Source organism: Phymastichus coffea, unplaced genomic scaffold (assembly GCF_024137745.1).
Source record: "Phymastichus coffea isolate CEN01 unplaced genomic scaffold, Cenicafe_Pcof_1.1 PCOF00144, whole genome shotgun sequence".
Classification (NCBI taxonomy): Eukaryota; Metazoa; Arthropoda; class Insecta; order Hymenoptera; family Eulophidae; genus Phymastichus; species Phymastichus coffea.
Window position 1 is genome coordinate 405371 of NW_026706955.1, and position 27454 is coordinate 432824.

Sequence of the window (27454 nt, forward strand, 5' to 3'; positions counted from 1 at the left end):
TGTTATTATATTACTAATCAGCAATCAATAGTGATACGTGTATAATGCGTACGGCAGAAAATTAAAGTAAATAAATTATTGCGATAATCTGTTAATTATCGGTAAGATCGTACACACATAATTAACGAATCTACTACTGAAGTTATATAATAAGTATAAATAAGTGAGAGAAAAGAAAGGAACGCGTACTTAGATTATAAACAAACAAAAACGAAAAATAGTCGCAACATCGCATAAACAAATCGCGAGAAGTCCGTTTGCAAAGAAGAACAGGCAACTCGCATTATAAAATAAGTTGTAAGTATTGTAAGTATTAAATTAACTTGAATAAAAATCCATCAGATACAGGTGTTTGGGGTATAAATACTATACATAGATTATCTCGCAATTGGAAATAAAATAAACGATGACGATAGAGAAATATAAATATCAATATATCTAATCGAAGCCACAGTTTCCGTTTCTCAAAACAAAAAGGATCTCACTCGCATGAATACCCGTGTAAAATACGAACCAAAAGTTTAAGTGTAGGAAAAAACGCCAATTCCTTAAGAGCAACAGCGCGTGCGTGCATACGAGTGTGTGCGTGGATAAATGAAGTGTTTTACGTGCGAAAGTTACAAATGTTCGAAGGGAGTGAGAAGAAAACGATAAATAAATAAAATATAATGCACGCGTTTTGCGCGGCGTTTCGGAAAGCGAGAGTATGCCTATTGCTAAGGCGCCGAAAGGAAATCATTTTTCGTTCCTTCCTTCTTAAAGTTATTGCTTCGTTATAATTTTTTACGTAACAACACAAATTTACTTCCTTGTATATTATGTGTATCGAACGAATAACGCACTTTTCCGCAGGGCTTCCAAAGACAAAAAACACAAATTTCTTCGTCACTTTGACGCGTTGCGAGTGCACATTATGTACATGTATACTTATATGTGTGTATGTGTGCGTCCATCACCTCGTTTTTTACTTTATCTTATGATTTTCTCGGCAGCGCCATTAAACTAATGTAAGATGTCTTGGCGCCTGATTTCCTTTCTTCATCTTGCAATCATGCCAGACTTTCCGATGATCACGCTGGATTTGTTTGTTGTGATAACGCCGCGCCGAGCGTCGACGTGCATTATCGGGATTGTGAAAATGTCCTTGTGTCGTGCTAAAGACAAAATATATGCGTAAAAATAAAAATCGACTGCATCTATTTCGGATCGAAATTTCATACATACAATTGGAAAGTAAACGACAATTTTTTATCATTCTACCGATTGGGTTTTAGCATGTATATACGAATTAAAAAGAAACGTTTGTTGATGCCACAATCTTGTTTACATTTTTTACTGATCCAAAATAGATTTTTATTGAAACGCAAATTGTAATCGCATCGAATCAAAGTAGTATAAAAAATTGTTAGTAGAATATACTTATCATATTTATAATTAATATTAATAATAAATACCTGAATTTAATCAAATTCTTCTTGATTACAAATCATCATCCTCATTAAAAATTATCATTAAGTTATAGAAAATGAAACTATTGACATATATATTGATAAATTACAAAAAGAACAAACAATGCACAAATTATTGAATTGGTTTCGTCTATAATTTACTTTTTAATACGCAAAATTAGTTAATCAGTCAATTGAAGTAAAATGTAAAAAAATATAAATACAAGCATTATCGTTTTTAAAGAATAATGCTGATTTATAGAGATCACTTTTTTCCTTTTTTCGGTAACTACAATGATGGATAAATATATCTGTACAATGTACAATGTTGTATAACTAGCGACGTTTCTATTTTCTACAATAGAAATAAATAAAACGATTGAGATTTGTTAGATTAACTAACAAATCTGTCAATCTTCTATTGAAATCTGTGGATATTTTGCACCTTTAGAGATAAACACTTTAAATACCCTACTCAAAATAACAGCTATTGGAAGATATGCTATAATAATTTTGAGTATTTTACGGTAAACTAACAAATAACATGCATCGAATACCCGACTACCAGAGGAGTCCCTGATCACTGTTTTGAAAAACTGAATAAAAAAATTTACAAACATATGAAAAACTGTATTTTTTTAAATACCTCTATAAATTGCTCAGATAAAGAAAACGAACCTTTTCTGAATGGGCTGAATGTTCCATTTGACAATTAACTTGTAAAGAATTCAGCGTAAAGCAACGCAACTGTAAAGGTAAGTTACTGTTACAATGACAATTAAATTTTATATTATAACAACTCTGAAAGAAATCGATGCAAGAAAATGATTAAATTTAAAAAAATAGAATATATAGTGTAAACATATATGTACAATCTATATCTACATTCTATACTATAAACTATTTGTGGAAAATTCTAAGATTGTACTATCGCATTCGCCGCATCTGCCAAAAATAAGGAAGTGCACTCGCAGTCGATAATGCAGAACGGATTATCCCCACTAAATTTTTTCGAATATTCAAAATTAGCTTTCAAACTTAATAGAGTAAAGCACAAATAAGATAACTCCTAAACAAACAATATCGAAATATTTTGTCCGCGCTGTAATTATCGCGCGCTATTTTGCTTCTATTTTGGATACTTATGCAGCGGCTTAACATTCGCGTATAAAAATACATCTATGCATATGTAAAAATTTCGAAGATGCTCGGCAATATTTAATGGAAATGAATTGATAGAAGCTTATTTTCAAAGTTTAGCGCAACTGGAATAAGTTGAACTTCATTAGTTTGTCTATAAATGTCACTGAAAAGCGCAAGCATGGATATACGTTCCGTTTTCGTTGGGAGAGCTACTCAGCAGGTGACTTGCGCTGCGTTCTCGAAAAAGGTTGAGCGCTCGAATGTTCTCTCACGATGGTATGATAAAGAATATTCGTTTAGACCGCATTTTATCAAATGATTGATGAAATAATTACTTCGCTGAATAAAATAGCGCAACAACATTTTCATATTTATGTTTGCCAATTGTATATTCAACACTCATATTCTCTAGCTTGGAAAAAAATCAATACAACAGCCACGCGAGCTACAGAAGTTACGAGAATATTGGCGACAGAAAAGCTCATTCTATCATAATCGAGTAGTCTTTTTCAAATTCTACTAAATTGATAATATTCTAAAAACGTCGCACCATCAATTAAACGTATTTTATTTTAATAATTATTAGGAATTAAATTTAAAAAAAATTATTAATGTTTTCGAACTAAAAACCACGTGTCAATATTTATTATTATTGAATGCATGAAAAATCTAAATACAACTCATTCAAATCTCAATAATAAGTGTATTCTTTACAAGAAATTATGGTAAAATTTGTTTTCCATTGATTATTTCATTGATACGGTTAACACCGAAACAATTATTTTAAAACAATTCTAATAATTTCTAGAAAATTACAGCATAATACATTTTTTTATATTGTTAGTTGAATAATTTGAAGGACTGTAATTTTACCTTATATTAGATTGATATATTTTTAATTAATTAAATTTAATATTTCAAGATTAAGTAATCATAAGTTGATTTTTTTCCAGCAGTAAAAACACGTGTTTTCTTACTAAATCAATTATTTTTAGTTGAAAAAAGTTAAAAAACAAAATTGTGCACAAAATACGTTAATAATAAAACATATTGAAAATTTCTATTTACATAAGGATCAAAGCCATTATGAAAAACATGTATTTCGATCAAACAAAAGCAGTCCCGAAACTTCGCGAAGCAGCACATAATCGGCTGTTGGCGTGCATCTCCCCGCTTTTCTGTCGAATAGATCGAGACGTTTCTAGATGTTTACGCTACGACACTTCCGCTCAGCACTAAACTAGTCAAGTCACCATCTGTATTGTCAACCTCTAAAAACAGTATCTACTATTATTCAACTTATTTGCTGATTTCTTCGACACACAGCATCTCAAAAAATTACGAAATTAATTTCCATGGAGTCGAAATTGTAAAATTAATTGTTAATTCTGAATCGACGTGGTGAAAAGATGCTCGGTTGAGAGAAGGTTCGAGAACAGACTGTGAGTATCCGGCAGAACATTCGAGAAACTTGGTCAAGTCGATAAAAGCGCCGCGAGCGCGCGTGGATTCAATATTCTGAAAATAGACGTTGAGCGATACGCATCAAGCGATTACTTCAACTAGCGATCTTTTACTCCACTCTGTGGATTACTTTGAGCATTTTACTTTTGAACTAAGACTCTTGCATACGCAAATAAGTGTTAGCGATCATTGAGTGAATAGTTTCTTTTTGAGTTCTTAATTTGTGAAAAGAATTCTGAAGGAAAAAATCAAGATGCCGGAAGACGTTGTAATGGACACACAAGAAAGCGGCGTGGAGACCTTTGCCTTCCAGGCTGAGATTGCTCAGCTTATGAGCCTTATTATAAACACCTTCTATTCCAACAAAGAAATCTTCATTCGAGAACTCATCTCCAACTCATCTGATGTAAGTATTTCTCATATTTCATGCCTACTTTTGGTACGACTAAAAATGATCGCTTAGAATTTCTTTTCTTATTCCTTATTTTTTAAACTATTGTTATTTATATTGCATGAAATTTATAATGTTAATGTTCCGAATTGGTATCTATAAAAATTAGATTAAATGATAGCGATATGTAACCATTCAACACAATTTCATAATTTAAGTATTAAAAGTTAATTTTGTTCGTTATCTTCAACTGATTGATTCTAAAGCTTTTTTTTTTTTTTTAATTAATTTAAAATTATTTTAACAAATCGATTACTTAATTATTAAATTTTTCCAGGCCTTGGACAAAATCCGCTATGAATCTCTCACTGATCCATCCAAACTCGACTCTTGCAAGGATCTGTCCATCAAGATCATTCCTAATAAAAATGATCGTACTCTCACCTTTATTGACTCGTATGTATCTTTTTGATTTTAAATAAATATACAAAATCATAGTTATAACCTTTTTTTAATCAATTGTTTAAGATTCAGTTTAATTTACTCTTTAATTTTCAAAAGTAAATATAATTTTTGATAGATTTTATTGATTATTATTGGATAAAATATTGGTCTCATTTATATATTTTAATTATATATAAAAGATATTTGTAAAAATAAGATGTTAAAATAAATTTCCTTTTTCAGCGGTATTGGTATGACAAAAGCTGATCTAGTCAACAACTTGGGTACCATTGCTAAATCTGGTACCAAGGCTTTTATGGAAGCTCTACAAGCTGGAGCTGATATTTCGATGATTGGGCAATTTGGAGTTGGTTTCTATTCAGCTTATCTTGTTGCTGATAAAGTCACTGTCATCTCAAAACATAATGATGATGAACAATACATCTGGGAGTCATCGGCTGGAGGATCTTTCACAATTCGTCCAGACAAGGGTGAACCCTTGGGCCGTGGTACAAAGATTATCCTGCATATCAAGGAAGATCAGGCTGAATATATGGAGGAATCAAAGATCAAGGAGATTGTAAAGAAACATTCCCAGTTCATTGGCTATCCCATTAAACTGCTCCTTGAAAAGGAAAGGGATAAGGAACTCAGCGAAGATGAAGATGAAGATGAGAAAAAGGATGAAGACAAGGAAGAGGACAAGGAGAAGCCGAAAATTGAAGATGTTGGCGAGGATGAAGATGAGGAGAAGCCTAAAGAAGAAAAAAAGAAGAAGAAGACTGTTAAAGAAAAGTACACAGATGAGGAAGAGCTCAACAAGACTAAGCCTATCTGGACCAGAAATCCTGATGATATCACACAGGAAGAGTATGGTGAATTCTACAAGAGTTTGACAAATGACTGGGAAGATCACCTTGCTGTCAAACACTTCTCAGTTGAAGGTCAACTTGAGTTTCGTGCTCTTCTTTTTGTCCCTCGCCGTGCACCTTTTGATCTCTTTGAAAGCAAGAAGCGAAAGAACAACATCAAGCTCTATGTACGGAGAGTCTTCATTATGGACAACTGTGAAGATCTTATCCCCGAATACTTGAATTTCATCCGAGGTGTAGTAGACAGTGAAGATCTTCCACTTAACATCTCTCGTGAGATGCTCCAACAAAACAAGATTCTCAAAGTCATTAGGAAGAATCTTGTCAAGAAATGCTTGGAACTCTTCGAAGAGCTTGCAGAAGACAAGGAGAACTATAAGAAGTGTTACGAACAGTTCAGTAAGAACCTCAAGCTGGGTATCCACGAGGATAGCACCAACAGGAAGAAGCTCTCTGAACTCTTACGCTACCACACGTCTGCATCTGGTGATGAGCAGTGCTCTCTGAAGGATTATGTTGGACGTATGAAGGAGAACCAGAAGCATATTTACTACATCACTGGTGAGAGCAAAGAGCAAGTAGCTAACAGCGCCTTTGTGGAGAGGGTGAGGAAGCGTGGCTTCGAGGTTGTCTACATGACAGAGCCTATCGATGAGTACGTAGTTCAACAACTCAAGGAGTTTGATGGAAAACAGCTAGTCTCTGTCACAAAGGAGGGTCTTGAGTTACCAGTAGATGAAGATGAGAAGAAAAAGATGGAGGAGGACAAGGCTAAATTCGAGAACCTCTGCAAAGTCATGAAGGATATCCTTGACAAGAGGGTAGAGAAGGTAGTTGTATCCAATAGGTTGGTTGATTCTCCATGCTGCATCGTTACCTCGCAATATGGCTGGACTGCCAACATGGAAAGGATCATGAAAGCTCAAGCTCTTCGGGACACTTCCACCATGGGCTACATGGCAGCAAAGAAACATCTGGAAATCAACCCAGATCATTCCATTATGGAAAATCTTCGAGTAAAGGCTGAAGCTGACAAGCATGACAAATCTGTCAAGGACTTGGTCATGCTTCTGTTCGAGACTGCTTTGCTCTCATCTGGATTCTCTTTGGAAGATCCAGGTGTACATGCATCCAGAATCCACAGGATGATCAAACTGGGTCTTGGGCTCGACGACGAGGAGATGACTGTTGAAGAAGAAAAAACCGAAAATGAAGTCCCTCTAATCGATGGTGATGCAGAAGAAGCATCAAGGATGGAGGAAGTTGACTAAATATCAACGACTTTGTGATGACGATCAAGGTCCAAAGACTTTTACACTAGATATAGAGAAAGACTGTTAATAAATTTACCAGAGTATTAAATCTTAACAAGACGCAATTGGATGTTGAATGCTAATCGTGGAAAGATGATTGTGTGCGAATTTTACGAAACTTGTTATTTATTTTAAATAAATACTGTGTGTTTGTATGAAGGTTTCGCAAATTTCATCATTCAATTGTGTCCATCATACTCTTATATTTTATAAAATCGACATCATTTCTTCTTTATTCTAACTACTTAAAAAACGAAATTTTTTTTTCTTACATTTTTTACTCGAATTTTTCATTTAACAGATCAAACTTTCATTTGATATTTTTTATCATTCCGTCGTACTCTCATTTTAAGTAACATCTCGATATTTATGTAAGTATGATTAATGTAAGTCAAAAAATTGCGTGACCGAATAAATTAAGCCAATTTAAATTTATCTTATTATTTCACATCTTTACCTTCATAAAAAAAATGGAAATTGTTCTTGTCAATACACGAAATTACAATGTTTGTCATTAACAATTTCTAATTATAATTTCTTAGGGATTGGAATATTTTGAATTGAATATTTGCACTTTCTTTTACGTACAAAAGTAATTTTTCACATGTGATCTTTTTTTTTAATTTGGTTTGAGTGCATTAAAAATCATTCAAATATTTTGTTTAATAGTTTGCGTAAATTGTATAGGAATCGGAAGTTTTCCAAATATAAATTATTTCAATAATAAAATCATTTTATTTGTCTATTAAATGCTTCAATTGAGATTTCGTTCGATACTATTTAAAACATGGTTTAATTCGTATTCATAAATATCACAATTAAAAAAAGTCGATAAAGTAGAAAGTCGTTTTCTCCGAAGATAACCCCAGGAACTTCGTATCGCGACTTCACAAACTTTCGACAGATGGCACTTACATCTTAATAAGTGTTCTTTATCGAATAAATCACATTGTTCATTCGAATAAAATTTTAAATTAGAAAAATAGTTATTGTTTTCGGTAAAGGAATATTTAATGCAAAACACTTTACATTAAATGACTAGCCTTTAATCGCGTGCGATTCCAAAATTTTTAGAAGCTCAGAACTGATATTAGCTTGTGATAGAATAGAATGCAGCCTACAAATAACAAACATCGATCAAAATCCTTGAAAGTGTTCTGTTACTATCATTCCAGCTCCCGCATCCTTTTTCATTGTCACGATAAATGCAATGAGTTGACATATAGAAAAGTTATCTGCAGCCTCGATTTACCGTAGTCACAGAGTAGAAAGCTTCAGAGTCGTCTCAAAAAGGTGTTCGAAACTCGGCAAAGGCGACTTTCGTCAATCATTAGGACTAATTTCCGACACAAGTAGTCTTTTGTCATCGGTAAAGCCACGTCATTGAAAAAACCCTGATTAAACGTTTCGAAAAAAAAAAAAAAAAAAAAAAAATCGTCCAGAAGTCGCTTTCCACGCGCGGAGCTCGGAATGAATCATAGCATTATGCGGAGAACGAGGGCAGAAGAGCTTTCCGGAGCACGCCGCGCGCGCACACATTGGAATTTCGCTCGGCTCCTGCGGCTGCTACTTGCGCCATTTGTCGTCGCATTGGCGCCGTGCGACGCCAAGGCTAAGTGTTGCTTTTTCTCGTTTACTATCTCCTCTCTCTCTCTCAAGTTACCACTGGGCTCCTTGGCTACGTCTACGTATGCGCGCGAGTTTGAACGATCGACCGTCTTCTTGTTTCTCCTTTCTCCGTCGCGTACCGATTTGGTTTTATCTTTCTTTCTTTTTTTTTCCTTCTCATTGTACGAGAGAGCGATTCCGAAGATGTATTTTGTTCAAGGATTTCTCGCGAAGATAGTTCAGCTAATTAAGAGCCGGGAGCGGAGCGTACGAGCAATCTGCTGCAATTTTATCGTTCGAAACGAGACGACCGAATTAAATGTAAAAGCTCGACGGGGAAAAAAGACGCGCGCGCAGGTGTTAAGACAGAAAGATTACGACATCCATTTAAATTTCGATATTAGATAGGCACTACGTTTTCCCGCGCTCGCTCCAAGACTAATCGGAGCGGACGGCGTTCCCATGCTGTTTAAACGTTTCGGTGTGTAATTATCAAGTAACAATCGCGGCAGTGCGCCGTGGTTATTAATGAACCCTGAGGAAATATTGACGTTACTTCGATAAAGCGCAAAAACATCGTTAGTCTTAATCGGTACAATGGAAGAGGCTCCATTCAAGCAAAGAGCAACACGACGAAACGCACGAGTTCGATCCAACGTAAACGAGGAAGAAAGCCAGCATTGATAAATCGTCGCGTCTGTAATCGGCGTCGCATCTCGAAACTCGCGGCGTACGCGAGAGCTTTCAAGCCTCTCGTATCGCGGGGATCGCGAGGTTTTTTTTCTTATCGCGAAATTTTCCACTCGAGCGACGCGCGCTCGCGGGGGCTTGCGCATACGCCGAGAGCAGCGTCCTTCTTCGGAGACCGCGAGAGAGTAAGAGTGATAGAATCAGCCGCGACTCTGAAAATTGAAAGTATGCTGCCGCTGACTCGCTCTAAGCGTCATTTTTTTTTCTTCTGATTTTGTTCTCGAGGCTCCGCTCAATTAGCCGCGATCGATCGAACGAAGGGCTTGATAACGCGCAACTGCCGCTCGCTCGCCGGCGAGCTCGAGTCCGAGAGAAGCTTTATTCATCGACGTGCATTCGTCGTTTCTCACCTAAAGAACGCAGTCGCGAGCCAACCGCTCGTATCCAAGTCCGAGCTTCGGGATATTCTCGAACGGACGGTGAAGCGAGCGACCTTCGTTCGATACGGACGAACGTGAAAAAATAGACACTCTCGGAGCTGAGAACGACGAGGAGCCGCGCTGCCGGCGATAACGCCCTCGCAGCCGAATTAAGCCGACGACGGACAGATCGAAGGCGCGCGATCGGGATACCACGGGCCGGGGCAGTCGCGCTCCGCCGCGAGAGGAGCGACGGAAGCCAAGAGGCGCAGTGTGGGAACGCGCGCGGAGCATTAGCTCGCCGTCGACGCTCGGCAGGCTGCGGCCATTTTGATTCGGCGTGATGTCACGAGTTGCTGGCCTACTTAGCCTCTCGGCGCGCTCCACGTGCACGGGTCGATGACCCCCGCTCTCGCCGCCGCGAGTCCCCCTCCGCCCCGGTTTTTTTTCCTCATCCTCCTCCTCCTCCTCCTCCTCCTCCTCCTCCTCGTCGCCGCCGACTTTCCACGCGCCGTCCCGCCAACTTTTGCACGCACGCAGCCCGCCGAGCCCCGACGGCCGGGGCGCGCGATTCATAGGAGGGAGGGCGAGTCCAGAGAGAGAAGAAGCTGCAGGAGATTTCGAACGCGCGTTCCGCCACTCCAGCCGGCTACGTTCCTTTCCCGCAAATTCAAGGAAAATATCGCGTGCTCCTACGCCGCGAGCCACCGCGGATTCCGGAACTTCGTCCGCCGACGTTCTCCGCGATGTTTCCGAGCGGTTTCGATCGTCCGGCCGACAGTCGAAAAACGAGGATCGCGCGGCCCGGCGACAAGGGCGCGCGGCTCCGTCCGCGGTGCGCGCTGGAAGTGGTGTCCTCCTGTTCGCGCGCTTCGCCGGCCCCGAGCCGCTGCGCTCGGCATTATTTTTAGCCGGCGCCGCGCGGGCGATCGCCAAAGTTTTTGCTAGTACGCTCGGGCGCCGAGCTTCTATTGATAGAGAGCCTTATTATTATTGCCGAGTTTCGCGAGTCGAATCCGCCCGAATCTCATCCCTCGTCGCTCGTCGCGCGCGTGCGCGAGAAAAACAGTCGGCGCGCCGAGCTTTCGTACGCGGAGCACTCGCAACTTTGCGGATCTCCAGCGAGGAATCTCATCGCCGGCGCGTCGCACGAGAGGCCGCGCGTTTCTCATTCTCGCGTTAACGACCAACCGTCACGGGAATCCATTATCAACTGATCTGGATTGGAATCGAAGCCGTGGATAACGCAATTGCACGTAGCTCGTCTGCAAAAATAGTACCTAAATTTATCCCGTGAAAACCTTCCTAAGCATTAGTATTTAATAATAGCTGACATTTCAATAGCCATCCAGCGCATAATATCCATAACTCGCAAGCCGCAACAAAGGGGTGAGTAGGCGAGCGCTTGTCGACAATAGAGGAAAACGCCCTTGCACGGCGAGTCTCCCGAGGCCAACAACGTGCTCGCTCGTCTCCTCCAATTAGCGACGATCGTTCGCGCGCGAAAGCCACGTCTGTCGGAGATGCTTATAGAGTCCATCGATGCCCCGTCCGCGTGATCGTTGGATTTGCCGGCGTCTTCGCGCCTCCTCGAACGGAATGCAGCTTCGCGTCCGCTCCCGTGGCCGCAAGCCCTGCCCGCGCGGACGATCGCTCTCCGTTCGACTTCCCCCCCCCCCCCCCCCCCCCCCGAATCGCACGGCTCTGCGATCTACGCGAGAGAAGTCTCGGCAAAGCGCCGATCCGCTTCTTTATTCGCTGCTGTTTTTCTTCGTCTTTCTCGCGCGCGTAAGCTGCTTCTCTCCCGCTCTCGCCCGTACCGTCCCAGTTGCACGCGATGTACGTAAGTGCGAAGTCCTACAAAAGCTTAAGAGCGTTTTCTAAATTGAATTAAAAACAACCAAAACCTTATCGAGTAATACGCTTAGCTGGATAAAAGGGAAATGAAGCAGTGGACGTGTACGCCGCCGGCCCTTATCGAAATATAAGACCGGCTTTTCCTCGTCGTTTCTTCCTTCCAATTCCCGACTGTGCATGAGCAAATGGGAAATTGTCGTGTCGCGCTCGGCCGAGTCACGCGTCCCATTACTCACGATAACGTCGGCGGTGCACGCCTTAATGACCCAAACGGATTTTATTATAATTATACAGGTGTGCGCTCGCGCGTACGTTCGTGCGCGAGCAGCAGCCTCAAGGGCGATTTCGTCGTCCGGGAAAACCGCTGGAACGCCGTAGCTGCACGTAGCTCGTATGTAGAAAGTCTCGCTGTCGCTCGCTGCCTTTTCGTGTCTGCAGACTTGGTCTCGAGGCGACGGACTGCGAGCTCCTGATTGATCGATTGTGGGCTCGTTAGCTGCTACGTGATATTTTCAAGCTGAAATGATTGACAAGAACGAAGAGTTTCACCGATTTCGTGACAATTTTCCATCAGAATTTAGCCACGGGCAAAATTCTCAATGAAACTAATATCCATTATGTAGCTTCTGGACTCGTGATAGGTAGCAGCGTAAATCAAAATTAAATTCACAGCGGGCTGCTTACGTTCTTGCGCCATGTGGCTGCAACAGCAGCTAAGCTCGCGTCGCGCGACTCGCGCGTTATAATATTTTTGCTCTAATTCTCGCGACCTAGGTGGAACTTTGGGAAAGAGCTGGCTGCCGCCGAGGGAAAATGGATGAGATTCGAATGGCAAACACCTGGCGCCGACTCGCTCGTTCTCGGTATCGACTTCCGAGAATTCTTTCTTCGTAAACAGGACGTCCGATCGCGAACAAATTGATTTTCTATCTCGCGGGTCACAAGTTAACTCGTTCGATGTTCGAATATAATTGAAGGAGGATAAGGACTAAATGAGTCGACTTCTCGAGGATCAAGTGGCGAGAAACTTGAGGCAATTTTGCGGCAGCAACTTAGCCTCCTCCGTTCTATCAAACTTTGTTGGATTAGGCTGCGGTTTGCTAAGCTTGCGCATTCAAGTACTTCGTCTCGGAAAGTTGGATTTTTCAGTTCGGAATGAAGACATGAATTTCAAACATTTTTACTAACTTGCACGCGTTAAAATAAAAAATATATTTTTTAATTCTTCATGATTACAAGATTAAAGCATTGATAAGAACGAATCATAGGAAAGCTCGGATTCAACTGAGCGTTATAAGGATTCTAACGATCGTTAGCAGTGGCAATCAAGCCAACTTGTGTTATGAGCAACACGCTGGAAAAAATCCTCTTGGAAACAATTATTACATCCTAATAACCCAGTCCACCGTCATTAAACTTCATAATTTTTTTCTAACATTAAATCCTCCCTAAAAAATAAAACGAATTCCTTTCCTCCCTTAGTAATTGCAATCGCATTCATTACCGCTAGAGATCTTAAAGCACATCGACAAAAGAAGGAAGAAAGTCGTAAATCCACAGTGGAAAAACAAAAGAAGATAGAAGTAGAGCAACCGAAACTAAGCAATAATATTACTCTTCGTAGCGTAATAAATCGCGAACCCGCGAATTTTTTTCTTCCAGCATTACGCGACGAACGAAATGGAGGGCACGCAAACAAACTACTCGCGCTCGCGCACACACACGCGCGCGCGCGACGGGTCACTGGGTCAACCCTAGAAGGAGAGAGAGAGAGAGAGAGAAGCACATCGATCCGTAGAGCGCGCCCCGAAAATTCATCGCCCAGCCCCCAGCACTGCAGCGATGACCTCGTTTCGTTGGAAGCTCTGAATTATTATGCGAACGTGCCCTAAAGACCGCGCTGAGTTTCGCGCGCGGATCGACGTCGATCGTTAATTATCGCCGCCTTGTCCCGCTCGCTCCAGGAGCTCCTCTTTTATTTTTAGCAGTTCTGGTTTTCGGTTTTCGGGGCTGATTTTAGACTTTGGGCGTGGCAAAGTGGACTCGTCTGCGAGTTCGTTATCAAGCCCCGTTGTTTATCGAAGTGCTTTCAAAAGGAATAGAATATTCCTGGAGGCGAAGGCATAGGCGGCAAACGATGGCCTTCTTCGGCGTAACGAAGCATTGCAGCTTATTATTTCGCTAAAAATTTACCCGTCTTCCTCTTGACACCTCATCTAAGACAGGTTCAAGTTTGCGACCGATGCCGAACAATACTCTTGCGGATGACAATCGCTAAGTAACTCTTCCTTTTTATCTTACAGGGTGCGAATACAGAGAGCGTTACGCAAAATAGCAGTCCAAACTTTCGAATACTCGCTGAAAATGAAGTAGAACGTGAAACTTAATTTAAAACTTCGTTTCAATGACGAATTCCGCGAAAAGACCGAACTGACAGCAAAACTTAAAAGTATTCTCCACGCCCTCGCCGCAAGTTCGAATTGAATTTAGCCTGACAATTCGATTGGTAATCTCTGGAAGGCAAACACGTGCACGCACGCACATTAGAACGAGAGAAAAAGATGACCTAATTTAATAATCCCAACGCACGCGAAGGCGGCGCCTTATCTGGAAAATTTAGTGGCTGCCGCCACCCCAAAGTACAAAATGTAGGCCAGTGGGTCAGAGAGCTCGTTCCATCGACCAAACTCCCTCCCCCAAAGTGAGCGTTGAAAAATACTCTCTCTCCCTCCCTCTTGACCTCACCCTCGTGCCCCTCCTCTCATCGCGGAAGACTTCGACGACTGAACTTATTTTCCGGTGACCTGGTATTGGCTGTTATTTTATTTTATTTTTTTTTCTATTTTTTTCTTTTCGCGTTGCCGTTGCCGACTTTATTTGGCTCGACCTGACTGTTTGCCTGCATTTTATTTGTGTGTTGTACCACGCTGATTCTACTGCCTCTTGTTACCAACTGTGACTTTTGTTGAAATTACTCTCCGTGTGCGAATAGTGTAATTTGGTTTTCGTTGAATAGTGTATTAACTTAGAGCTAAATCAAATTCATGTACGACGTGTATTATACGAATGGATGGGGAACATTACAAAAGTGCACGCTGCTGAATATTCATGCTAATTATATCAATCAGAGTGTGCTTTGTCTGCCAGTTGAGCGAAATCCAGTAAAGTCCAGCTAATTCTCGGGCGAGATAGTTCAGTATCGCATCGCGCCGACTAAATTCCAATACTGCGGTACGATTGCATTAAAAATCTCTAGTATTTTTCGATTAGTCAGCGTAGTATTGTTTTATCAGGAAAATGCAGCTCGGCGTTTTATAAAGTAACGTAATTTGTTGTTATATATTCATTTGTTCCCATTCTATTCCAACAACTAGGTTTTATTTAGTCATGACTGAATAGCGAGTAACAATCAAATATGAGTAGCATTCGATGAAATAAATATTAGACTGCATCAATTGTGTATTTATACTTTGCAGCTGGTGCTTCGGCAAATGAACCGCTGCGTTTTCCAGCTTATACACTCGCAGATCCTGCCTGAGCGGAGAAAAACAAGAGCACGCGGCAATCGCTCATATCAGCGAATGAAAAATTCACGCAACGAATCGCGTAGAATTGCCGTCGAATTACGAGAAAACGCAAGCTCGGCGTACGCCCCAATTGCGTCAGTTGTGCGCGCTGACCCAAAATCGAGGGATGGGAAATAGCCGGCCGCGGTAGGTTATATACAGAGAGACCGAGAGGCTCTGGCGCACAATCGAGCGGCGCCCGCGCGTTCGTCACAGAGCGTTATCTCTCTCGCAGCCGCTCGCGACAATAATGGGCATCGCGCTCGGGAATTAATCCGACGTCGTCGTAGTCGTCGTCACGGACGCCTCCACTCCCGATTGAATTTTCTCCCCGCGCTGCATTATTGAACGTCCGTTAGTTGCCGTCCGCTCGTCCGCGAAACTCAAGCGGAACTTCTTTTTTATAAATCACGCGATTGGCTTTCTCTCTCACTCTTTCTATGCCAACCCGTCAACCGGCTCCATTATTTATTTGCAACGGGCCGAGCCGCGCTATTAATAGTTTACGCGGGTGCGATTATGAATATGCAATGCGCGGGGCGCGCGAAAATAAAATTCAAATCTGTTGCCTGTATTTGCTTTAAAAATAGTTTCCCGCGGCTTACGTAACGAGATCGTTAGTAGATGCCGCTCTCTCTCTCTCTCTCTCTCTCTCTCTCTTTCTCTCTCCTTGAAAGCAAATTCAAACTACTTTTATATATAGGGCCGGCGAATCTCAATTTAAACTTAGGGAATTCGTATATACACGCGCGACCTCGTTGCAGCTGGCCCAGTCTCGTTCGTTAAAATTGGGGCCACGAAAAGGGAAGGCCTGCCTAATTAAAAACATGTAATTACCGCGAGTTTGTCGCCCACGCCAAAAAGCCAAAAAGCGCGTGAATCGCTCGATGACGCTCGTACCAATTGCCCGTTGAAGAGCACCCAACGCGTGATAAAGTGACCGATGATTTACTTTCTTCACGGAAGGCTGTTTGGAGTATTCAATTGAAAAATAGGGAAATTGCTCGGGTATACTCTACGGACAAGTAAGCCATTATTCTTTTTCTATGACTGACTACTTGCTATGTACGAGTATAACTGAAAACAGACAGTCTTTCAACAGCGTCAGCCACTGTATGTAAAATATTTTATTCGAAACTTTAGTTCTAAAAGAACAATAAAAAGACAACGAACATTCGTGATCTTAATTTAATTAGGAACTCGCTTAACTTTTCAGTGCATACTTTAATTTAACTAACCGACATTACAGCCCATGAACACTTTCATTCTCTGAAAATCATTGAGGGCATTTCACCCTAACAATAACCACTCGTGTAATCACTATTACGGTAGTACAACAGCCATACGTCCGCAAGGAAGGAAAAAAAAAGAGCTTTCGCTCGGCCGCACTGCAGACAATGGCGGCGTAATGCAGCAGCTCCGCGGACTGTCAATCAAGCGCGACCTCGCTAATAGATAAGAGGCTGCGGGGCTGCAGTGGCAGCAGCGTAACCTGGTTTTATGCGCGCGCACGGAGCTTTTTTTCTCGCTCTAATTAGAAGCTTTCCTTTCCCTCACGAGCTTTTTCATTAGATTCAGACCCTACGTCACCCCCCCCCCGCCCGCCTTCCTGCTTTGCGGAGAGAAGAGCAAAGTTTTTTTCCGTTTGATGGATGTGGAGATATAAGCTGATTGGATTGGATTGACATTTTTACCCCTCTGAAACGAGATAACGTCTTTCTTACAGCCCGCTTTAATGATGTTTCCCTTTCGCTTTATCGGTGGCGATTGTCCGGTTCAATTTAACAGATCTTTTGAGTTACAGTGATGTTCGCGTTCAAGTATCATTTGCACGGCGGTTGCCGGATAAAATAACTATTATCGTCGATGCGTCGACCGTTTGACTGACTAGCGGGCAACCAAATGCTTTTACAACGAAACTTTTCGCAATAAATAACGCGGCAATGTTTATCCACAGGAAAACGTAAAATAAAACTGAAAGACTTATCAGGGAAAACGGGGAGGTCGCGGAGAACAAACACGATAGGCCATGAAATATATCAATGCCAATTGGCGGAGCTGCGCGAAGGCTCTACATTCTCGACGCTATTTTTTCGTTTGCACTGCGGCGCTCCGTAGATTTCAATCGGCGCGGCGCGTTGCTGCGCGTTGCCGCGCGACCTCCCTCCTTCCTTCTCTTTGCTGCCCCTCGTTACGCGGCCACTCGCGTAACGGAGGGGCGGGAAACTGGAGTAACGCGCCTGCGCACCGGCCACTACTGCCAAGCGCGCACGAACTAGCCGGGATAATCTGATGCGACTGCTAGTGCGCGCGCGAGATTTCGGGTCATAGCTAATTTACCATAGTTATAGCCCGCCCGAGAGACTTTCCCGCTTGACAAAACAACTTACGGCGATTGTTCCAAAGTCAATTAGTAACGTCAGTTGAAAGCTTAGAGCGGCTTGTGCATAGTGTACATGCTTGATCGATCGGTCGTTCGATTGAATGAGCTGCAATCAAGCCATAATTCGCGCTAGTTAGGCACTCGACAATCCATCGGCCGCGCCGAAGGTGAACACAATGAAATAAATTATCATACGGAAATCCAGATCGCAGAGACGGCTCTCGATTCTCCTGTTTAGGCAGATCGCGAGAGAAAGCCCTCCAGCCGTCGAACACTCGATGAATAATGAAAGCACTCGCGCGGATACACCTGGAAACAAACAAAAAGGAAAAGCGTGCAACGTTCGAAAAAGCACTCATGAAATTAAAGCTCGTCTCCGCGCGAGCGAGGATAAACCGCGTATATTCGTCCGCAATCCTCAAAGCTCCCAAGGAGTTGACACCGCTGCCGCCTCGCTAAAAAAGCTCGGAAGAGGGGGAGAGCCGTAACGGGGCCGCGAGTATTGATCCCGACGACGACGACGACGGGCGGTGGCAGCAGTTGGCGCTCTCTCTCTCTCTCTCTTTCTGTGACACATTTGCTTCCAAGCTATGCTCTGCTCCACTTTCTCTTCTCTCTCCACACAAATGAAAATGTGCTTTGTCAGTTTAGCCGGCAAAAAAATGGAAAGCAAAACGTTTGTTTTCATTCTTTTGTGTGCAAGGCTGATTGATAATTTTCCGCGCTCGTTGGAATTCAAAGGAAACGCGCGCGGATTTGAATCATTAGCGTTTTGGGGAATGGCTTCTCGCGAGTGGCGAGTCTGAAATTAGTTAAGCGGGATTCTTAACAACAATAATTTCCGACTGCGCTTGATCCCAGAATCGCAGAGCTTCTTTCGAAGGCGCGCGGAGGGAAGAGAAGTAGTTTCATTAAAACACATCTGGCTTTGCATCTCTCGCCATCTCTATCCCACGATAAATACAAATGGCAATCCCTTAAGAAGCAATGGCACGGCAACGGTTCCTTATTAAAAGATTCCTCGAGCAGTCGAGTCTGTAGGGAAAAAAATGTGCTCTCCTGAAAAAATCACATTCTTCGGCAGTACAATGCGATTATAGCATTTGAATCTTTTTACCCTCGGGCTAATGTTCGCAAACAAACCAGAGAGCTGCGCTGGAAGTATTAAGTAGAATATTCGGAATTTGTAACAAGAGAGAGAGAGAGAGAGAGAGAGAGATTCGAGTGGAAACCGAAGAAAAGGCCGGTGATATTTTTAATAAATGCGGAAAGTAAGAAATTCAATCGAAGCCAGTTATAATTGGATTATTAAGGTTACATTAGTTGGTACGAGAAATTCTCTCCGAAAGTGATATAACTCGTTATCTTCGAATTGGAATCCGACAAATCGTTCAATTTTTCAATCTTCACCTCCTAATTGCAAGTCCTCTCTTGGTCCTCTGGATCAAAGGTAGAAATCAGCCACAATGCAGAAATTGAAGGCACAGTGCTGCATCGATCGGCGAATTTAGAGAGAGAGAGAGAATGAGAGAAAGAGAGAGAGAGAGAGAGAGAGCCCAAAATTACAGACGAACGGGAACTGGTTCAACGGCGCGAAAAGCCCTGCCGCGGCTTGCTGGTACATTAGCAATCTATAAATAAACTCAGGCGCGCGTTGGAATATATGGAGCACGCGCGTAAAATGCACGTGTGTATAGGCTCGCTCGGTCTGCAGCAAAAGCGCACCGCTCTCTAACGTTATTGATTGATAAAGTTCGCTCGACGCGCTCCAGTATTCGGGATGTGCTGTGTTTGCTTGCGTCCGCCTCTCGACTTTACTTTGGAGCGTACATTGAAACGAGACGCTAACAATAACGAAAAAACAAAGAAAAAAATACGTCGGTCGGTCACACGCGTAAGAAGCTTACATACTCGGCGTTTTATGGATAGGCATACCGCCTCGACAGGCATTTAATTAAAGAGGCCTTATACTCGAACGTCAAGCCGTTAAATGTAGTTTTATGCATGACATTAGCGTTCGCGTCGAGGTACTTGGTATAATGACGATTAAGTGAGTGGCATCGCGATGAAAGTTAATGACTGTACTTGGTAAGCTTCGCCACGATAGCTCTTCTTGCGCGCGTATACTTTGGTAAATCTCTCCTCCGTTCTCCACTTTCTATTATGATTAATGATATATATATGTATATAATTTTATTCTCAGGTTCACGGGTTCGCGTGTTTCCTCAATGTCGCTGACAAACAGTTTACTTTAATGAAACAACTATACCCAAGCCGACGATTCTCGGGTCGAGCACGTTAGGAGTAAAATGTTCATTATACAGAATGGAGACAAAGTGCTCGCTAGGCAAAAGCGCAAGTCGGTGTGCGCACGGGGCATTCAAATTCAGAACTTGACCCGAATCCCTCACAAGCTCGAACCCATAAATCCATTGAAAGCTCTCTGTTGCGGACAAAACAAAGCCATAAAATTAACGGGTCTCTTTGTGCTTGGGCACGAGTGACCAGGCCAGCAGAGCGCCGGGCTAGCGATGATTATCGTTTTCGGGAAGTCTGCCAAATGGGTCAGCGGAATTCCAAACTCTCCCTTCTCCCTACTAGGGCGAGCGCTAGTACTCGTAGTAGTTGCCGAGCTCTTCTTTGTCTCGCGTGCAAAGGCGGAGTAGAGCGGCGCACACGCGCCCCCTCCCCCTTCACTCTCTCTCTCTCTCTCTCTCTCTCTCCGTTTGATCAATACTCTGTCACCACCGACGCGCCGCCGCCCCTAAGCCGCATGGTAACAGAGAGCATACATATCCGACAGAAACACGGTAAACGAAGCACCGAGTGTGCGAGGCAAGCGTTTGAGAGGATTATTCCGAGTGAGCAGCGCCGGATCGCTTTGAAAACGAAAGGCGCGAGGAAAAAGAGCTGCTTCTCCGAGCTTGCGAGGAATGTCACGCCTTGAGAATCCCGATGCTTTCTAGGCCGACTCTCTGACCCCCCTCTCCTTTCTTTCGAGCGTCGATACTCGATTTCCAGCTGATCAGAAGTGGACTTTTTATTACTTCGCCCAAGTCGCTTTGCCCGAAATCCAATTTTCGATCGCTGCCACTTCAAACTAATAACTTAGTGGACTATCGTAAAATGGCAAAGTTTGCAGAACTGAAAATGCTGTTTTTCTTATCGCGGCGTTTATTTTTCGCCTTCATTTGCATACTTATATATGTTATGTGCGACGCGTGCGTATTAAATATTCGACAACCGTAAATCTTCGGTCGAGTATGTAAACTCGAAAGAGAAAATTTGCAAGAGTAGAATATATCTCGTCATACGAAAAACATCGAAGAACTCTTTATTTCAGAGGATATAAAATTCTTCAATTTATACTTCATATTAGAACGAGGTTCATGTAACATGAATAATGCAAGTGCTGATATTTTGCCTGTCTGCGATTGTTTCATAGGAAAGAAGTGGCTATCTTAATTTTTGGGAATTCAAGTAATTGAAGAGCAATTTATAATGGAACTTTGTGATGAAAAAAAAAAATTTTTCAATGAAAATATATCAGGAAAGCGCGGCAGAACTCCGTCAATCGGTAATTTTTCCACGTCGCCGTCAGAGTAGTCGTGAAACCAGCGCATCGCGACCTCCCATCGAGAATAAACGGCCCAATTCTGCCAGTTTTCAACGGCACACACATACACACACACACAAACCCCATTACCTCGTCCGGCAATTTTTCACTCGTCCACCCCACATCACAAGCTTGACGCGATCTCGATCGCAAAAATGTGCTGCTGCTGCTGCCGCCGCCGCGTGCAACGATCAGTCAAACGTCAAGCGAAAAATTCGCGCAAACGGTCGAAAAAGAGCTGTTTGCGTTGCTGCCAAAAACATTGCCGCGAAAAGCAGTTTAGTAAAACTAGTCCGCAGCAGCAGTTTACAACTCTAGCCCTAATGACCAACGCCAAGCCAGTGTGTGTGCGTGCAAAATTTTTACGGGACGTTGAGCTAATTACAAAGTATAAAATGCGAAAATAGCTGACTGCGGTGTTGTCTATGTAGGACTTGGCTAACAGCGCTTGACATTTCAGTTCTTTTCTCTTCCTAAAATGTCGAAACGCTGCCAAGAATATTTAAAAAGATTTATCGTGTTCTATCAATTTAAGAGCTTAACTAGTGGCTCATGACACTTCGCTCACTCGCGACGAGAATCGTTGCGCAAGAATCTAGCGAACCGTTAATTTTTCTAACTCTAGATACGAGGACGCGGTGTAGAAATAATTTGTTACTTTGAAATTCTATTTTTATTTTTACAAAGCTTGCGACCTGCGAAATTCTTTTCCCGACTAACCATATCGAATACTTTTCTACTGCGACCTTATTTTTCCATCATAATTACAACTCTTAATCCTTTCCACCAATATTTTTTCATTACTACTTTTCAGATCAGTTGGTACTAGCTTTACACTACAGTACTTAATACTTCATTTGACGAATCAGTAAATTTGTGAAAAAATGTTGCCAAATCAACATCGCTGGATCGAAAAAGCCTTAACTGTTCCACATGCGCGCACAGAAAATCCGATAAACTTGCGAGCTTTTCTTTCCCCTGGCAAATGCTCATCGGAGAATTCTGATTTACCACCAGATAGTAGAGATATCATTGCCCAAACGACGCACAGACCCAAGAGCGATTCCCAATGTAAATCAACTTACCGCGAGAGAGAAGCCTCCGAACGTAAACGAAATTTATCGTTGTGATGGCGTCACCCTGCCACTGCAAGCGATAATTTCACTGCCGGATTCCACTTGCAGAGCAGTAACAGCAGCTCACTTTGACCGGGTTAGCACTGGAGAGATGTTTATGGGCCTATGTGAGCATTGTTTGCGACAGTCCAAGTCATTACAATTGGATGAATCTTCCCGTAGTGTGATCAAATTTTCACATGCAACTGGTTCGTGTAAGCTTTTATCGACAAAGTTCTTAATGGCACTTTTAATTGGCTTTCTAACTTTGTCTCGTATAATGCCATTTCCTTAATCTTTATCGGAAAGTATGCTCTTGCCCCAATATAAATTCCGTCTCATAAAAGATCTTGGCAAGTACTGTGTCCCTGTTGACATTCTAACGAACAACTTTTCAACGTCGTCAACAACTTTTTTAATTGCTTCGAAAAATTCACCGCTTGAGCAAATCAGCTAGGAATATGAATCTACCGATTGACTAGAAGTTGTCCCTCGAGCTATTTACGCGCAACGACCACTCGTAAAAAAATCTTAAAATCGCTTACTGTTTAATGTTCCCTCTCTCTCGCTCTAAATCAATCAATCTCTCTCTGCCCGTGTCAATAGTGGTCCAATAATACGCAATTCGTTCAGAGAGAACATGTGCGATAATGCAACAACACTCCTAAGAAAATCAAACACACTTTTACTTATCTTATTCAAATGTCACAGAGTAATCTCATGAGCATGTCATTGACTATATATGAGATAAAAATCGATTATATAAGCTAGAGGATGAGTCGAATGAGATTGAGTTTTTGCCATAATCACAATCGCGTAAATATGAAGGCCGTGTATATTTTACTGTGTATTATCATTGGTGCGCAATGCTATAATCTTGGTAAGGTTAATGGAATTTAAAAAATGTAATAATATTTTTACAATTCAAGACTTGGTACATAGATAAAAATGGGTATCGTAAGAATGTGAGGACGGTGAAAGGTGGTTTTGTGAATATAGAAGAAGAGTCGTATAAGGTTAGTGTCTATTTGAGCAGAATTCTGAATGAACAAACAGCATTTCTTTTTCAATTATTTACAATTAGAAAATGAAATACGACATGTTTCCAGACTGACACCTGGTACACTTCGGTAAATAAGTGTGGTGCAACTGTTATCGATAAATGGTGGGTTTTGACTACAGTTCATTGCCTCAAGTAAGCTCATCTAACAATCAAAACTTACCGTGCTACAATTAATTTATATTCATATTCGATCATATTTATACAACAGAAACAAAACAAACATCCTGATACGAACAAGTGGTACATACAAAGCCATTATGGGAACAACGCGCAAAATAGAAAAAGTGATTATACATCCTCATTACAACACCGACACCTACGACAATGATATTGCTCTAATGAAGGTAATTTGGGCAACTAAAAAGCTTACCGTTCAAAGATGAGACAAAAACTGAACTAACAAAGTAACAATATTTTTCAGCTGCAAGAGCCTATTAAAATCAATAATAAGCAGAAGCCAATACCAATCGCAAACTCGTCTGACCTTCCGACAGAAGGCCAACAAATGTTTATATCTGGTTTTAGAGATGTTGGCATCAATCTATAATTGTTTGTTTATCATCACTGTATTTAAAACGAATACCCAAACTTTTTTTATTCACAGGATATTTCGAGTCTACCATATTGGTTGAAATTCGCAATTGTATTAGTCATGAATCAGGAAAACTGCAAAAACGCTAACAATAACAATCCGATATCTGACAACCTATTTTGCGCTAGTAGCGATGATATCAATGCTTGTCAAGCCGATTTCGAAGGCCCAGCTATCATTAATAATAAGTTGTATGGAATCATCTCTTCTGGTGCTACATGTAACTCCAGCAATAATATAGGTGTTTATACTAGAATTCATAGGTATCATGATTGGATTATTAATACTACGGGATTAATATTCTAGTAGATAACGTTTGTATCTAATTATATATAATGCACTGTAAAAATAAAAAAAGACGTAGGCACGAAAGAATCATCAACTTTATAAAATGTTACTTTAGTATTATATTGGTAGAATAACGCATTTCAGAAACTCCTTTAACAAAATTAGAGAATTGCTTATTCACAAAAAATTTATCCACGAGAAAATATAATGTATTTGTTTGAATACTACTAATTTAATTTTCTTTACTTGTCAATGGACTTCTATAGATTGTAAAATATTTACACAACCACATTTCATTACTTCTGACATTATCGGTGACATATTGGTGTGTGTTTTACGATGAAATAATTAAGAAATTATTTTGAAATTCGATATAATGAAATTATAAAGCTAGATACAAAACAGGAAAGCATGCATGTGCAGTTTGTGCTCTATGCAGAAGCTACTAAAAAACTGTCGCTAATTGCCCTTGTCTCTAACGGTCTCGGTCTCGGTTCAACTCTCACGCCGACACTTTTTCCTTTTTTAGTTTTTCTCGAAGTTCAGGCCCAAACCTGCTAAATATATGTTGAAAAAAAGTAGATTCGCTATGTTCATTCTTTAAACGAAGAACTATTCTGACTACGCGAAAACTCGTAAACACTTGATACTATGGCCCTATGTATTTCCCACCACATATTGGTTGAAATGTAAGAAACTACGTAGTCAATTTGCAAACAAAACTTACTTTTATTTTAGAAACTAACGAAGCAATGTTGTGCGAGTTGTGCCGATTATGGTAAGATATTAAGTATATAACATTTTATATTGTATTTATAATGGCAGTTGTTAGAAAATGATGTTCAGCTCGAAAAAGAGTTTAAGGGATGTTCAAACGTTGTTCAAGGCAATTCAGTTACTATGTAATGTGCGAATTTTCGATATATTTATCCAAGGATTATTAGTAGTATCGTCAGTACTATATGGTTGGATTGTCAATATTACTGGACTCACAAAACAAAAAAAAATACTGATCAATACCGGAAATCTATTCCATATACAACTGAAATTCGTGTTATAATATCTTTACTTTATTAACTTATTCGCTATATTCGATTTATCATTTATCTTATGCTACGTTTGCATTTGTCGCGTTGCTAATAACATCCGCCGCTTTAGCTATTTTCGATAAAACAAATAAGCTGCACAGAGATTAACGAGACTTAGTCCAGCGCGGACATAAAGATAAACAAAGTTATTAATAAAGAGTTGAAATATTTAGTCAAAAGGTACACGCAAAGTATTTCATTTAATTGTTATTAAAAGTTTTTATTACAACATACGTTATTATCTAGAATACGACAAACGTTACACCATTTTAATTATGTTACGTTACCTCGCCCTTGAGACAAATAGTAGTTACGCCAACGTAACGTTTACTCATTTGTTAACCTATAATCTTTATTACGTTTTTTGATGTGATCAGAGTCACATGTTAATATTTGGTTACAACAAATTTGACGATCTATCATTCGCAATGTCAAATAGATCGTGATCTCGATCGCAAACACATCATCATCGCGGCCGCTACCTGGAGCGGAGACTCGAAAATTTGGTACAAAAACTACTCAGACGATAACACGGCCGTCTTTCATGATCTCACTCCCGTTCTTCACGTTAATGTCGTTCACGATCAACATCTTACCGCCGGAGCCACAATCACGATGTAGATTCACAAAATCACGACCACACAACTACGATCGTGCACACAGACATCGCGGTTCAACGGTGATGATGGTCAGTATCATACTCAGTCGCATGAAACACCAACCACATAAAGCTTAAAACTCAATTGATGCTTCACCTAATAATACACAAAACGATTATGGCGAGTGTGCCCAGCGAGGTACGTCACATCATAACCGAAATTTCCCCAGGCTAAGCTCAAAACTGGGGTTTGAGATGCTCAATAAGAATCCTACTCCAGCTAACTGTAGCGCGTTGAAAATTTCTTCAGTCAACCCAACCCAGAGGCCAAACCAATTATATCTAAATATTCAGTCAAGAAAGATTGCATACACATGTGCCGTTGGCTCAGTATTAACTACTCTTCTCAATAAAAACAGTGACGACGTTCAAATACAGGAAGTCATTATATGTTTAAATAATGCTGAACGTATATTTACTGACTGTCAGTATTACATATAGATTACAAGGCGTTCATTCATTTTATCCAGCCTTAATTTTGCAGCTGAAGTAGTCACTACTGATAGTAAAATTGATTACATGCTTTTTGAGAAAATGTTATAGACGATTATAGGAACGCTGCTTCAATGGAAAAGAAAAGAAAAGAAATTGCAAAAAAAGGCAAAAGGGTGCACATGATGACAAAGACTCAAATCAAGATACGAGCAATTTGAACTCGAAAACCGTCTTGAGAAAAATTCGAAATCGGTGCCTCGGGTGAAGGTAACGAAGAAACGTTCTTTTAGGATCTAGTAACGTTTCCGATACGGATAAATGTGAGTAAACCTGCAGATCAATTAAAAGTATTCCTTCATAATCCGAAAAATTTTCTTTAGATGAATTCATTCTCAATTACATTAAAGGATATAAAATTCCATTTAAACGTAAAATCAGTCAAAAATACTTCCCTCGTGAACCAACATTTTCCATGAAAGAAAATTCATTTTACGAAAAAGCTATTGCTGAGTTAATCGATAAAAAACCGTAACTGAATGTCTTGCTTGCAAAGACCAATTTATTTCATCGTACTTTTTAAAAGAAAAATCAAATGGTGACTAAACATTTATATTTAACCTTAAAAAATTAAGCGATTATGTAATCGATGAATACTTCAAATTGGAAGATAGAACAACTCTAAAAAAGATTAACTGAGAAAGATTATTTAGCAACAGTAGATTCCCAAAATGTCTTTTTTCTCATACCCATTCACACAAAATATAGAAAACATATATATTTTCGTTCCTAGGAAAACTACATGAGTTTCTTTACTTGCCCTTTGAGTTGTATTCAGCGCCTTATGTTTTCATAAAATTACTAAAACCCATTACAGAATAGTTATTATCAAGTGGATTTAGTAATTTTTTTTATCTCGATGATATTTTACTTTCAGACAAGTCAAAAGCAGCATACTGTAACGGTCAAATATTAATTGAATCGTTTGCGTCCTCACTATCGAT

At 40.8% G+C, this 27454-nt stretch overlaps 2 protein-coding genes across 2 annotated transcripts; both read left to right on the forward strand.

Annotated features, from left to right (window-relative positions):
• The first annotated feature begins 4102 nt into the window (after nucleotides 1–4102).
• LOC131672172 (heat shock protein 83) lies at nucleotides 4103–7506 on the forward strand. Its single transcript, XM_058949225.1, has 3 exons — nucleotides 4103–4461; nucleotides 4784–4902; nucleotides 5134–7506. Exons 1-3 carry the CDS (start codon nucleotides 4309–4311, stop codon nucleotides 7031–7033), a joined length of 2172 nt encoding a protein of 723 aa, XP_058805208.1. The 5' UTR covers nucleotides 4103–4308; the 3' UTR covers nucleotides 7034–7506.
• A 15597-nt stretch (nucleotides 7507–23103) lies between these two features.
• On the forward strand, nucleotides 23104–25981 carry LOC131672173 (trypsin-7-like). The gene is made up of 7 exons (XM_058949226.1): nucleotides 23104–23145; nucleotides 23259–23345; nucleotides 23439–23524; nucleotides 23601–23736; nucleotides 23814–23921; nucleotides 23997–24204; nucleotides 25800–25981. The coding sequence occupies exons 1-7, from the start codon at nucleotides 23104–23106 to the stop codon at nucleotides 25979–25981; spliced, it is 849 nt and encodes a 282-aa protein (XP_058805209.1).
• Nucleotides 25982–27454: the final 1473 nt, after the last annotated feature.